The sequence below is a fragment of the Amblyraja radiata genome, chromosome 31 (assembly GCF_010909765.2).
Source record: "Amblyraja radiata isolate CabotCenter1 chromosome 31, sAmbRad1.1.pri, whole genome shotgun sequence".
In the NCBI taxonomy this organism is placed as follows: Eukaryota; Metazoa; Chordata; class Chondrichthyes; order Rajiformes; family Rajidae; genus Amblyraja; species Amblyraja radiata.
Genome location: NC_045986.1, coordinates 11,795,221 through 11,808,050, shown reverse-complemented (window position 1 = coordinate 11,808,050; position 12,830 = coordinate 11,795,221). Strand labels below are relative to the sequence as shown.

The following is a 12,830-nucleotide window of genomic DNA, read 5'->3' as shown; positions in this document are numbered from 1 at the left end:
AGATAGCTTCTTGGACTTATTTATTTCCCAGAACTGAGACAATGTGTTCTACACTCACCCTCTCTCCACTTCCCCTCACTTCTTCACACCCAGTCTGACGAAGGGTCCTGACCTGAAACATCTCCCACCCATGTTCTCCAGAGATGCTGCCTAATTGCTGAGTTACTCCAGCACTTTGTGTCTTCTTCTTTAGGATCTTGTTCCTGGCAGGCAGAAGCAATTCCTTTTGACTCCTCATGTATTTCCGTAGAATTTGGTGGGATCTAAGATAAACTCAATTGCAATCATAAACTCCCATTTAATGGGCTGTGTCCTGCATTGACCTAAGAACCATCGCAACACCATGGTATGATTTACCACCGAAGGTCCCATGGTAAATTCACCTTGTTCAGCCTGAAGGAAGGTTTTAAATAAACCCATGCAAACACAATGTTGGAGAAAATCTGCAGGTCAAGCAGTGTCCGTTTTTTTTCAAGTTTTTTTATTTTTTTAGTATGTTTAAAAGTCTGTTTTTAATGTTTCTTTGTGTGTTATGTGTGGGGGGTGGTGTGGGGGAAACCGTTGCGGCCGCCTCTTCCATGGAGAGGCGATTTTTTCAGGTCGCCTCCCCGTGGCCTAACAGCAAGGATCGGCGCGGACTTTCCCGGAGACGCGCCCGGAGCTTCAGCGGCGGGCGCAGCGTGGACTCTCGGCGCGGAGCGGGTGAGACCTTGCTGGAGGGGAGCGCTCCGTTACGCTGGCCCGCGGCAGCCGGCAGCCGGCAGCCTGAAGCCGCAGTCTGCAGAACTCCAGCTGGTGCGGCGTCTACAGCCCGGGATCCCTCGTGGAGGACCCAGGGGGAAGAAGAAGCTTCCACCGCCGGCCCGCGGCCGTCTTCTACCGCGGGTGCGGCATGGACTTACCATCTCCCCTGGAGGGGAGCTTCGACCGCCGGCCCTGCAGACTGCGGTGCTTCCGGCTGCGGCACGGCAGGTACTTTAAAACTTTGACCGCCGGCCTGCGGCCTACACCAGCCTGAAGCCGCGGTCTCTGGTTGGGAAGAGCCGATCCTGGACTCACCTTGACTTTGACTTTGTCCCTTACCATCTGGACGCCCGCAGCAACGGCTGTGGAGGGTGGTGGTCCCGACCACGGGGGGAAATGGAGGAGGACTGGCCAAGCTCTGTGCCTTCCACCGCAGTGATGAATGCTGTGGTGGATGTTTGTGTAAAAATTTTATTGTGGTTGTGTTCTTTATTACTGTACCGCTGCTGGCAACCCAAATTCCACCGACCTTGGTTGTGTGGCAATTAAATTATATCAATATATCAAATGGACATGATGTTAAAGATCGGTAGACAAAAATGCTGGAGAAACTCAGCGGGTGAGGCAGCATCTATGGAGCGAAGGAAATAGGCAACGTTTCGGGTCGAGACCCTTCTTCAGATGGTTGTGAGGGTGGGGGGGGGGGGGGGGGAAGAAGAAAGGAAGAGGCGGAGACAGTGGGCTGAGGGAGAGCTGGGAAGGGGAGGAGAAAGCCGGGACTACCTGAAATTAGAGGTCAATGTTCATACCGCTGGGGTGCAAACTGCCCAAGCGAAATATGAGGTGCTGCTCCTCCAATTTATGGTGGTCTTCACTCTGGCCATTGAGGAGGCCCAGGACAAAAAGGTCGGATTCGGAATGGGAGGGGGAGTTGAAGTGCTGGGCCACCGGGAGATCAGGTTGGTTATTGCGAACCGAGCGGAGGTGTTGGGCGAAGCGATCGCCAATGATTGCCCTTCAGTTAACTTTAGTTTAGTTTAGAGATACAGCATGGAAACAGGCCCTTCGGCCCACCTAGTCCACGTCGACCTACAATTCCAGCTTTCTGTTATCCAACCTACATACTAGGGACAAATGACAGAAGCCAATTAACCTACAAACCTGAGATAGACACAAAATGCTGGAGTAACTCAATGGGACAGGCAGCATCTCTGGAGAGAAGGAATGGGTGACGTTTCGGGTTAAGATCCTTCTTCAGACTTCTTTTGTGTCTATCTTTGGTTTAAACCAGCATCTGCAGTTCATTCAACCTACAAACCTGTACACCTTTGGATTGTGGGAGGAAACCTGGGAACCTGGAGAAAACCCACATGGTCACTGGGAGAAGGTGCAAATTCCATACAGCCAGCACTGGTAGTCAGGATCAAATGGGTTCTATGGTGCTGTAAAACAGCAACTCTACCGCTGCGCCACTGTGCCGCCTCACAGGTTTGTATTAAATCTTTCCCCTCTCAGCTTATGCCTCTCATTCACACGTTGAAGTGATTTACTGGAGGGTGGGTTGCACAGTGAGTAATCAGTGTGTTTGCAACGTACTGAACAACTAATATCGCAGAATCAGAGCCGCAATGCAGCAGATTAGTCCAGCTGACATCAAGGCCGACACATCTCACTGTCTTAAGGAGCAATTAACGGCAAACAATCTCCACATGATAAGACACAAAATGCTGGAGTAATGCAGCGGGACAGGCAGCATCTCTAGAGAGAAGGAATGGGTGACGTTTCGGGTCAAGACCCTTCTTCAGACTGATGTCAGGCGAGAGGGTGATACATAGATAAGCAAGTGTAAGGTGTGAAAACATTCCAAAGGGAATGCGGTTCAAGTAAAATGTAGAATAGATCATTGTTAGCTGGGAGAAGATAACAACAAAGCAAATAGACAATATAGACAATAGACAATAGGTGCAGGAGTAGGCCATTCGGCCTTTCGAGCCAGCACCGCCCTTCAATGTGATCATGGCTGATCATCCCCAATCAGTACCCCGTTCCTGCCTTCAATAGAGATAAAATGTAGTCGGAGACAATAAGACTGGTCGGAGAACTGGGAGGGGGGGGGGGGGGGGGATGCCGATGGGGAGCAGGTGGGGTGGGTGGGAGGGTGCGAAACATACCAGCACATATTCCAATAATTATTCTCGCAATAATTATAATTTCAAACGATTTGATTCCTTTGCTTGATCCCATCATTATCGCTGGGATAATAGAAAATATATTGTTCAACAACAAAGTGCCCTTTCTGAAAGCCAGAAGGAAAAGAAAATGAATTTCAATATGGCAATGCTGTGTCGCTTACATTAATAGTGCAATATAATATTACAAAAGAACACGTTATTTTTATAAAAGGACATCTTTTGCCCAACTTGGGTGACAGGGTGGTGCATTTGGTAGAGACACTGCCTCACAGCGACAGGGACCCCGGTTCGATCGCAACTTCGGGTGCTGTCTGTGTGGTGTTTGCACGTTCTCCTCGTGACCGTGCGGGTTTCCTCCGGGTGCTCCCGTTTCCTCCCACATCCCAACGTCGCTGGGCTAGAAAGAATAAAGACGCGGACTATTTCTGAATAGGGAGAGGATTCAAACATTAGAGATGCAAAAGGGATTGGGAGTGCGAGTACAGGATTCCCAAATGGTTACTTTTCAGTTTGAGTCTGTAGAAAGGAAAGCAAATGCAATGTTAGCTTTCGTTTCGAGAGGATTCGAATATAAAAACAAGGATGTGATTCTGAGGCTTTATAAGGTTCTGGTTTGACCGCATATGGAGTATTGTGAGCGGTTTTGGGCCTCACATCTGAGGAAGCATTCGCTGGCGCTGGAGAGGGTCCAGAGAAGGTTTACGAGAATGATCCCGGGGATGATTGGGATAATGTATGAAGAGCGACTGATGATTCTGGGCCTGTACTCGCTGGAGTTTAGAAGGATGAGGCAGGATCTCATTAATGAGGAAGGATCTCATCATGGATATGGAAGGAACGGTTTGCATGTTCACTCTGTGACTGCGTGAATTTCCTCTGGGTGCTCCAGCTTCCTTCCACATCTCAAAGACGTTAGTAGGTTAATTGGCCTCTGCAAACCGCTCCCTAATGTGCAGGGAGTGGTTGGGAAAGTAGGATAACATAGAACTAGCGTGAGCGGGTGATCGATGGTCGGCGTGGACATGGTGGGCCAAAGAGCATTTTTTTTAATGCCGTATCTCCAGAATAAAGTGGGGCAACGGTGGAACTCTTCCCTTGCAAAGTGTGGAAGAACCTCGTCCTCCTGTGCAATGGAGAATGAACCATGGATTCACACGGTGGACTTGCCACCAATTGTTCGGGTAAATGCCATTAGTTTCAATATAATTATGGAGAGGGTCAGAACTGGACCTAGGGTTGAGATTTTTGATTGGAGAAAGGCTAACTTTGAGGAGATGCGAAAGGATTTAAAAGGAGTAAATTGGGACATTTTGCTTCATGGGAAAGATGTGGAAGAGAAATGGAGTACATTTAAAGGTGAAATTTTAAGAGTACAGAATCTTTATGTCCCTGTTCGGTTGAAAGGAAATAGTAAAAATCGGAAAGAGCCATGGTTTTCAAGGGAAATTGGACACTTGGTTCGGAAAAAGAGGGAGATCTACAATAATTATAGGCAGCATGGAGTAAATGAGGTGCTTGAGGAGTATAAAGAATGTAAAAAGAATCTTAAGAAAGAAATTAGAAAAGCTAAAAGAAGATATGAGGTTGCTTTGGCAAGTAAGGTGAAAGTAAACCCAAAGGGTTTCTACAGCTATATTAATAGCAAAAGGATAACGAGGGATAAAATTGGTCCATTAGAGAGTCAGAGTGGACAGCTATCTGCAGAGCCAAAAGAGATGGGGGAGATATTGAACAATTTCTTTTCTTCGGTATTCACCAAGGAGAAGGATATTGAATTATGTGAGGTAAGGGAAACAAGTAGAGTAGCTATGGAAACTATGAGATTCAAAGAAGAGGAAGTACTGACACTTTTGAGAAATATAAAAGTGGATAAGTCTCCAGGTCCGGACAGGATATTCCCTAGGACATTGAGGGAAGTTAGTGTAGAAATAGCAGGGGCTATGACAGAAATATTTCAAATGTCATTAGAAACGGGAATAGTGCCGGAGGATTGGCGTACTGCGCATGTTGTTCCATTGTTTAAAAAGGGGTCTAAGTGTAAACCTAGCAATTATAGACCTGTTAGTTTGACTTCAGTGGTGGGCAAATTAATGGAAAGGATACTTAGAGATAATATATATAAGCATCTGGATAAACAGGGTCTGATTAGGAACAGTCAACATGGATTTGTGCCTGGAAGGTCATGTTTGACTAATCTTCTTGAATTTTTTGAAGAGGTTACTCGGGAAATTGAATTTGTATATATGGACTTCAGTAAGGCCTTTGACAAGGTTCCTCATGGAAGGTTGGTTAAGAAGGTTCAATGGTTGGGTATTAATGGTGGAGTAGCAAGATGGATTCAACAGTGGCTGAATGGGAGATGCCAGAGAGTAATGGTGGATGGTTGTTTGTCAGGTTGGAGGCAAGTGACTAGTGGGGTGCCACAGGGATCTGTGTTGGGTCCACTGTTGTTTGTCATGTACATCAATGATCTGGATGATGGTGTGGTAAATTGGATTAGTAAGTATGCAGATGATACTAAGATAGGTGGGGTTGTGGATAATGAAGTAGATTTTCAAAGTCTACAGAGAGATTTATGCCAGTTGGAAGAGTGGACTGAAAGATGGCAGATGGAGTTTAATGCTGATAAGTGTGAGGTGCTACATCTTGGCAGGACAAATCAAAATAGGACGTACATGGTAAATGATAGGGAATTGAAGAATGCAGGTGAACAGAGGGATCTGGGAATAACTGTGCACAGTTCCCTGAAAGTGGAATCTCATGTAGATAGGGTGGTAAAGAAAGCTTTTGGTGTGCTGGCCTTTATAAATCAGAGCATTGAGTATAGAAGTTGGGATGTAATGTTAAAATTGTACAAGGCATTGGTGAGGCCAATTCTGGAGTATGAGGTACAATTTTGGTTGCCTAATTATAGGAAGGATGTCAACAAAATAGAGAGAGTACAGAGGAGATTTACTAGCATGTTGCCTGGGTTTCAGCAACTAAGTTACAGAGAAAGGTTGAACAAGTTAGGGCTTAATTCTTTGGAGCGCAGAAGGTTAAGGGGGGACTTGATAGAGGTCTTTAAAATGATGAGAGGGATAGACAGAGTTGACGTGGATAAGCTTTTCCCACTGAGAGTAGGGAAGATTCAAACAAGGGGACATGACTTGAGAATTAAGGGACAGAAGTTTAGGGGTAACATGAGGGGGAACTTCTTTACTCAGAGAGTGGTGGCTGTGTGGAATGAGCTTCCAGTGAAGGTGGTGGAGGCAGGTTCGTTTTTATCATTTAAAAATAAATTGGATAGTTATATGGACGGGAAAGGAATGGAGCGTTATGGTCTGAGCGCAGGTATATGGGACTAGGGGAGAATACGTGTTCGGCACGGACTAGAAGGGTCGAGATGGCCTGTTTCCGTGCTGTAAATTGTTATATGGTTATATGGTTAAAGAATACACTCACCAGGGCTTTATTTTATATTAAGGTCTATTTGCATGTGATGTGCCTTCTCATGGAAGCCACAATGCAGTCACATCAAAAAAAATTCCAGTTACCAACACTGTATATGGTACAAACAAAGTGGAATCAGTGGATATTTTTAAGGCAGAGATAGATAGATTGTTGATTAGTACAGGTGCCAGCGGCTATGGGGAGAAGGCAGGAGAATGTGTTTAGGAAGGAGAGATAGATCAGCCATGATGAATGGCAGAGTAGACATGATGGGTCGAATGACCTAATTCTACTCCTATCACTTATGACCTTATGAACAAAGCCGGGACATTATTGCTGTAGCAAATCAACACCAGTACCAATATTTTCCTGGCTTTGATTGTATTAAACAGTGATAAAACTGGAACATTGGTTGACAGAACTGCAAAGCAATTGATAGCAGACACCACATCGCCTTTCCATTTATCCTTTTCAATTCGATTCAGTTTTATGCTGTACGTGCTGAGATGCCAAATCAGTGCAGTGATTGATTTTCCACTGCTGTTCAATTATATATAGTGCATTAAAAAATGGTGCATGTAGCCCAGGAGTACACATGTACTTTAGACCTTAGAGAAGATAGACACAAAAAGCTGGAGTAACTCAGCATAGAAACATAGAAACATAGAAAATAGGTGCAGGAGTAGGCCATTCGGCCCTTCGTGCCTGCACCGCCATTCAATATGATCACGGCTGATCATCCAACTCAGTATCCTGTACCTGTCTTCTCTCTATACCCCCTGATCCCTTTAGCCACAAGGGCCACATCTAACTCCCTCTTAAATAGCACTGGGACATAATCTCATTTTCTGACCATTTCTGATTTTATCTTGTATGGGTGGGGTGTGGTTGGGGTAACCTAGTTAAATGAGGGGGATGGGGAAGACGCATCACTACTGAGGTTCCCTGTAAGGGGGTGGGAGAGCAGTAGGAAACAGGAGGGTCTGACCACGTCAGATACAGCATAGAAACAGGCCCGATGGCCCACCGAGTCCGCGGCGACCAGCGATCATCTCGTACACTAGCACTATCCTACGCACTTGTTAAAGTTGAACATTGTATTATTCAGGGCACAGTTAAGGCTTACTGAGGCCAGCTTGTGGCTTCAGCTAAAGCCCTCAGCCAGACGATCGCTTACAGATGCTTCGGGTTTCAGCCCTTCTTTTAGACTTTAGATGTGAGATACAGCACGGAAACAGGCCCTTCGGCTCACCGTGTACACGCCAACTAGTGATCACCCGGTACACTTAACACTATCTTATGCACTAGGGACAATCTACAATTCCACCAAAGACAATTAACCAGCAAACCTGTACGCCTTTGTTCAGTTTAGTTAAATTTAGAGATACAGCGCGGAAACAGGCCCTTCAGACCACCGAGTCCGCACTGACCAGCAATCCCCGCACACTAACACTATCCTACACACAGCTAGGGACAATTTTACACATACTCCAAACCAGTTAACCTACTAAACTCCTGTAGAGGAGTGTGGGAAGTAACCAGAGCACCCAGAGAAAACCCACGCGGTCACTTGGAAAATGTACAAACTCCGTACAGAGAGCTCCCGTAGTCAGGATCGAACCCGGGTCTCTGGCGCTGTCAGGCAACAACTCTACCGCTGTGCTGCCGTGCCCGCCACTGATCAGCTGATTATTAGTTGCTCACCTGCCCAACTTATTCACTAATGGGGCAACCATTAGGGACCCAAAAAATCCTCCAAGTGGATACATGGAGACGGTGAGAGACCACAGCAGAGTGAGGAAGCCACTGTCGATGTACTTCCCATTTCGTTCGAAGTAAGACGTGTTGTAAAACGCCTGCATGTGCTGTAAGACAAAACATGTGTCACGGCAAACAAAGCATTCAGGCCATTCAACTTCAGTGCACCCGCGCCTTGAGTTGTGGCCCTTGGTTCTATTGCTGCTGAAATGGTCATGTACTGAGGTAATGTTTGAGGTTACACAGGAACTGGATCGGAAGATGACACATTGTCTCCTTTGATGAACAACTAAATGAGGAGAAGAAATTCAGCGGGACAGGAGGCAGGCACCTCTGGAGAGAAGGAGTGGGTGACGTTTCGGGTCGAGACCCTTCTCCAGGCCAGAGATACACTCTTCGTCAGAATGCACTCACCAGGGCTTTATTCGATATTAAGGTCTAATTTCATGTGATGTGCCTTCTCATAGAAAGCACAATACACCTTCAGACCTGCTATTCTCGACCTGAAACATCGGCCATTCCTTCTCTCCAGAGATGCTGCCTGTCCCGCTTTTGGGACAAACATACTCCAGCATTTTGTGTCTACCTTCGGTTTTAACCAGCATCTGCAGTTCCTTCCCACACGTAGGAGAAGGAATTGGCTGCTCAAGACTGTTCTGCTATCTAATAAGATCTCCACTTTTAATTTAGAGGTACAGCATGGAAACAGGCCCTTCGGCCCACCGGGTCTGCTCCGACTTGCGATCCCCATACACTAGTAGCTCTATCCTACACACACTAGGGAAAATTTACAGAAGCCAATAAACCTACAAACCCAGATGTCTTTGGGATGTGGGAGGAAGCCGAAGCACCCGGAGAAAACCAAGTTGGTCACAGGGAGAACGTGCAAACTCCACACATACATACACAGCACCCAAAGTCAGGACGGAAGCTGGATCTCTGGTGCTGTGCGCTCTACTGCTGCGCCACTGTGTTGCTCTGAATTGCAGATCAGACTGAAGCCTCAACTCCATGTTCCTGCTACCCCAGGTAACCTTTTGCCACCTTACTGTCGCTTCCCACCAACGATGCTGTCTGACCCGCTGAGTCTTTGTGTTTGACTCAAGTTAATGTGAGAAAAGAATGCAGACTTGACGTTGTTTTATCAGGCAATCATTTGAGCTGTAACCAGTCGTCGCTGGTCGTTGTTGCTTTTCAGTGTGGTCGTCTGAGGTCGAAGGGGGTCGTGCTCAATCGCGGACCAGTTTGCCAGAGACCATCCTCGAGTAAAACGTACTGGACTTCAACATAGTCGAAGGAGGTTGAAGGAGGTCTTCTTCATAGTCGAGGGAGGTCTTCAACATAGTCGTAGGAGGTCGTACACATAGTCGAGGAAGGTCGTAGGAGGTCGTAGGTCGCTTTTTGTCGCTTAAGGTCGCCAGAGGTAGCGGTGGAGGTCGCCCAAGTGGGACAGGGGCTTTACAGCGCTTGCGGCTTCGGAGACCCGGGTTCGATCCTGACTATGGGTGCTGTCTGGATGGAATTTGTACATTCTCCCCGTGACTGCGTGGGTTTTCTCCGAGATCTTTGGTTTCCTCCCACACTCCAAAGACGTACGGGTTTGTAGGTTAATTGTCTTGGTATACCTTTAAATTGGCCCTAGTATATGTAGGATAGCATTAATGTACAGGGATCGCTGGTCGGCGTGGACTTGCTGGGCCGAAGACCCTATTTCCGCACTGTATCTCTAAACTAAACTAAGCGAAATTAAATTCTTTGGTGGGGGAGAAGAGGGAAAGACTGGGGAGTACATGGTCCTTGCCTGGCACCTAATGTGGTGGAGAACCTGCGCCTGAGGGAGGGACATCAGCAGCACTGGTGGGAAAGGGACCATTATCGGGCCAGAAACGATGGAGGTGGAGAGGCTAGGAGCACGTTGCAGACAGGACACAATGGTCATAATAGCTGTGGAAGTCCACGGGCTTTCGGAGGTTGCTTATCTACCCCGCAAAATGGAGGTGGAGAAGTCAAGAATGGGAAGAGAAGAGTCAGATAGGCAGGGTGGGAATTGGCAGCAAGTTCCCGAGTTGCTAGGAGCAGCAGAGAGAACACTCTCCGTACTACATCTAATTGCCCTTGAGAACGATTGAACAGTGAGACTCCGCGCGGCTATAAAATCTGAGTTGTCATAAAGCCTTGTTATAATGATATAGCGTCGCCAAAAATATTAATTTGACACAAGGTGTGTTGCAACTAAAATAAAGGGCTGAGCAAGGGAGAGTTTTACGGCCTGGAAGTCTCATTATCTAGCTCAGTGATTTTTATAATATTGTTTATTGTCTGCACTAACACAGCATGTACTATGAACTTCACAGGGCGGGTTGTTTGGGAAGAATATTATTGGGAGATGAACAGCAGTTTGCAATGCAGTCGTTTTACACACTCTTCAGTGCATTAGTTCCCTCACACAGGATTATGCTGGGGTGTTCATTCGGAGTTTGTGAGACACTGCAACTGTTGATACTCGGTAACGTGTAGGAAGGAACTGGTTTAGACCGAAGACAGACACAAAATGCTGGAGTAACTCAGCGGGGCAGGCAGCATCTCTGGAGAGAAGGAATGGGTCACGTTTCAGGTCGAGACCCTTCTTCAGACTCATTCTGTCTTGGAGGGAATGGAGCAATTTGGATCATGTGTAGGTAGATGGCGATTTGTTTAACTTGGCATCATGTCCTGCACAGACATTGTGGGCTGAAGGGCCTGTTCCTGTGCTGTACTCTTCTATGTTCTTTGAAGAATGAGGTGCAATCACCAAAAATGAATGACAGGAGAATTATCCGATCATCTCCACTTTGGCTAACCATAGTGTTGTCAAGGTGTGTAACCGTTTACAAACTTTAGTTTAGTTTAGAGATACAGCATGGAAACTGGTCCTTCAGCCCACTGAGTCCATGCCGTCCAGCGAGCACCCTGTACACGAGTTCTATCCTACACACTAGGCACAATTTACAGAAGCTAATCAAACTACCAACTCGCACGTCCTTGGGTTATGGGAGGAAACTGGAGCACCCAGAGCAAACCCATGCAGTCACAGGGAGAACGTGCAAACTCCACACAAACCGCACCCGTAGTCAGGATCGAACTCTGGTCTCTGACACTGTAAGGCAGCAACTCTACTGCTGCACCACTGGTGACTCTTCATCCTACCAATATTTCCCTAATTTTCCTATCACTGCATATCCGGAAGTTGCGGTGCTGTTAACAGCTGCGGCTCGCCTGCAGTCCGTCTGTCTTTACTTTTTGTTGTTGTTTTTTTTGTCTTGTTTTGGCTAAGTTTTAGTTTATTAGGTTGTGTTATGGGGGGGGGGGTGAAACATGTTTTTTTTCTCTCCCTTCGGGGGAATGCGACTTTTTCTTGTCGTATCCCCCTTCTCTGCCTCCGTCTGCGCTGAGGCCTAAATGGCGGAGCTGGCGGTCTCCAACCTGCGACCGACCTCGAGGCTCCGGAGGCAGAGCCAGCCAGGACTTACCAACGCGAGGCTCGGAGCTGGGGCAGCGGGACTCGGAGCTGATGCAGCGGCCCGGAGCTGGGGCTGCGGGGCTCGGAGCTGGGGCTGCGGGGCTCGGAGCTGGGGTAGCGGCCCGGAGCTGGGGCAGCGGGACTCGGAGCTGGGGCAGCGGCCCGGAGCTGGGGCAGCGGGACTCGGAGCTGTTGCAGCGGCCCGGAGCTGTGGCTGCGGGACTCGGAGCTATTGCAGCGGGACTCGGAGCTGTTGCAGCGGGACTCGGAGCTGAGGCTGCGGGACTCGGAGCTGAGGCTGTGGCGGGCCGACTCGGAGCGGAGACGGCGTTCCGGGTTTCGGCAGCGGTGACATCACTTCCGCTGGACTGAAGAGCGGCATCTTCGGCCTGGATCGATTGCCTCAGCGCAGAGGGAGAACAAGGAGGGAAGAGACAGAGACTAAGATTTTTGCCTCCATCACAGTGAGGAGGTGCTTGGTGAACTCACTGTGGTGGATGTTAATTTGTGTTTATTGTATGTTTTGTTATTTATTGTTACTGTGTATGACTGCAGGCAACGTAATTTCGTTCAGACCGAAAGGCCCGAATGACAATAAAGGAATCAAATTCAAATTCAAAATTCAAATTTACTTCATTCCACAGGAGGCCCCAACTGTTAAGTTTATCTTATTATCTCTTGTCAGCATTTGTCAAGATAGAACTGATAGAAATATATTAAAAAATGAAAGGCGGAGATAGGGTAGACAGTCAGAATCTTTTATCAAAGACTAGAGGGCATAGCTATAAGGTGAGAGGGGTAAAGTTTAGAGGGTGTGTGTGCAGGACAAGTTTTTTTTATACAGAGGGTGGTGAGGGCCTGGAACGCACGGATATGGGTGGTGGTGATGGAGGCAGATACCATAATGCCATTTAAAAGATTTTTAGACAGGCACATGGATATGCAAATAACGGAGGGATACGGATTATGTGCAGACATATGAAAATAGTTTATCTTGACATCCGGATATTGTGGGCCGAATGGCCTGTTCCTGTGCTGTACTGTTGTATATTTTAACTTCTACCACAGAAAACAAAGGCAGTAGGATCGCCACAACCTGAAGGTTCCCATCAAATTCACATAACATTTTAATCTAGGAATAGATAGCAGTTATTCACTTTTTCTCTCTACCCCGACTATGGGACCTACCTTGGGAAAGGTTAGAC

At 47.2% G+C, this 12,830-nt stretch overlaps 1 protein-coding gene across 2 annotated transcripts in view; it reads right to left on the bottom strand.

Annotated features, from left to right (window-relative positions):
* slc2a5 (solute carrier family 2 member 5) overlaps positions 1-12,830 on the bottom strand; it is a 48,145-nt gene that overhangs the window by 15,303 nt on the left and 20,012 nt on the right. For both annotated transcript variants that reach the window (XM_033048019.1, XM_033048020.1), the window contains exons 4-5: positions 8,073-8,233; positions 2,916-3,040 (exon numbers count right to left, since the gene is read on the bottom strand). In XM_033048019.1, the coding sequence (XP_032903910.1) occupies positions 2,916-3,040; positions 8,073-8,233 (286 nt within the window). The remainder of the gene's footprint in view (positions 1-2,915; positions 3,041-8,072; positions 8,234-12,830) is intronic.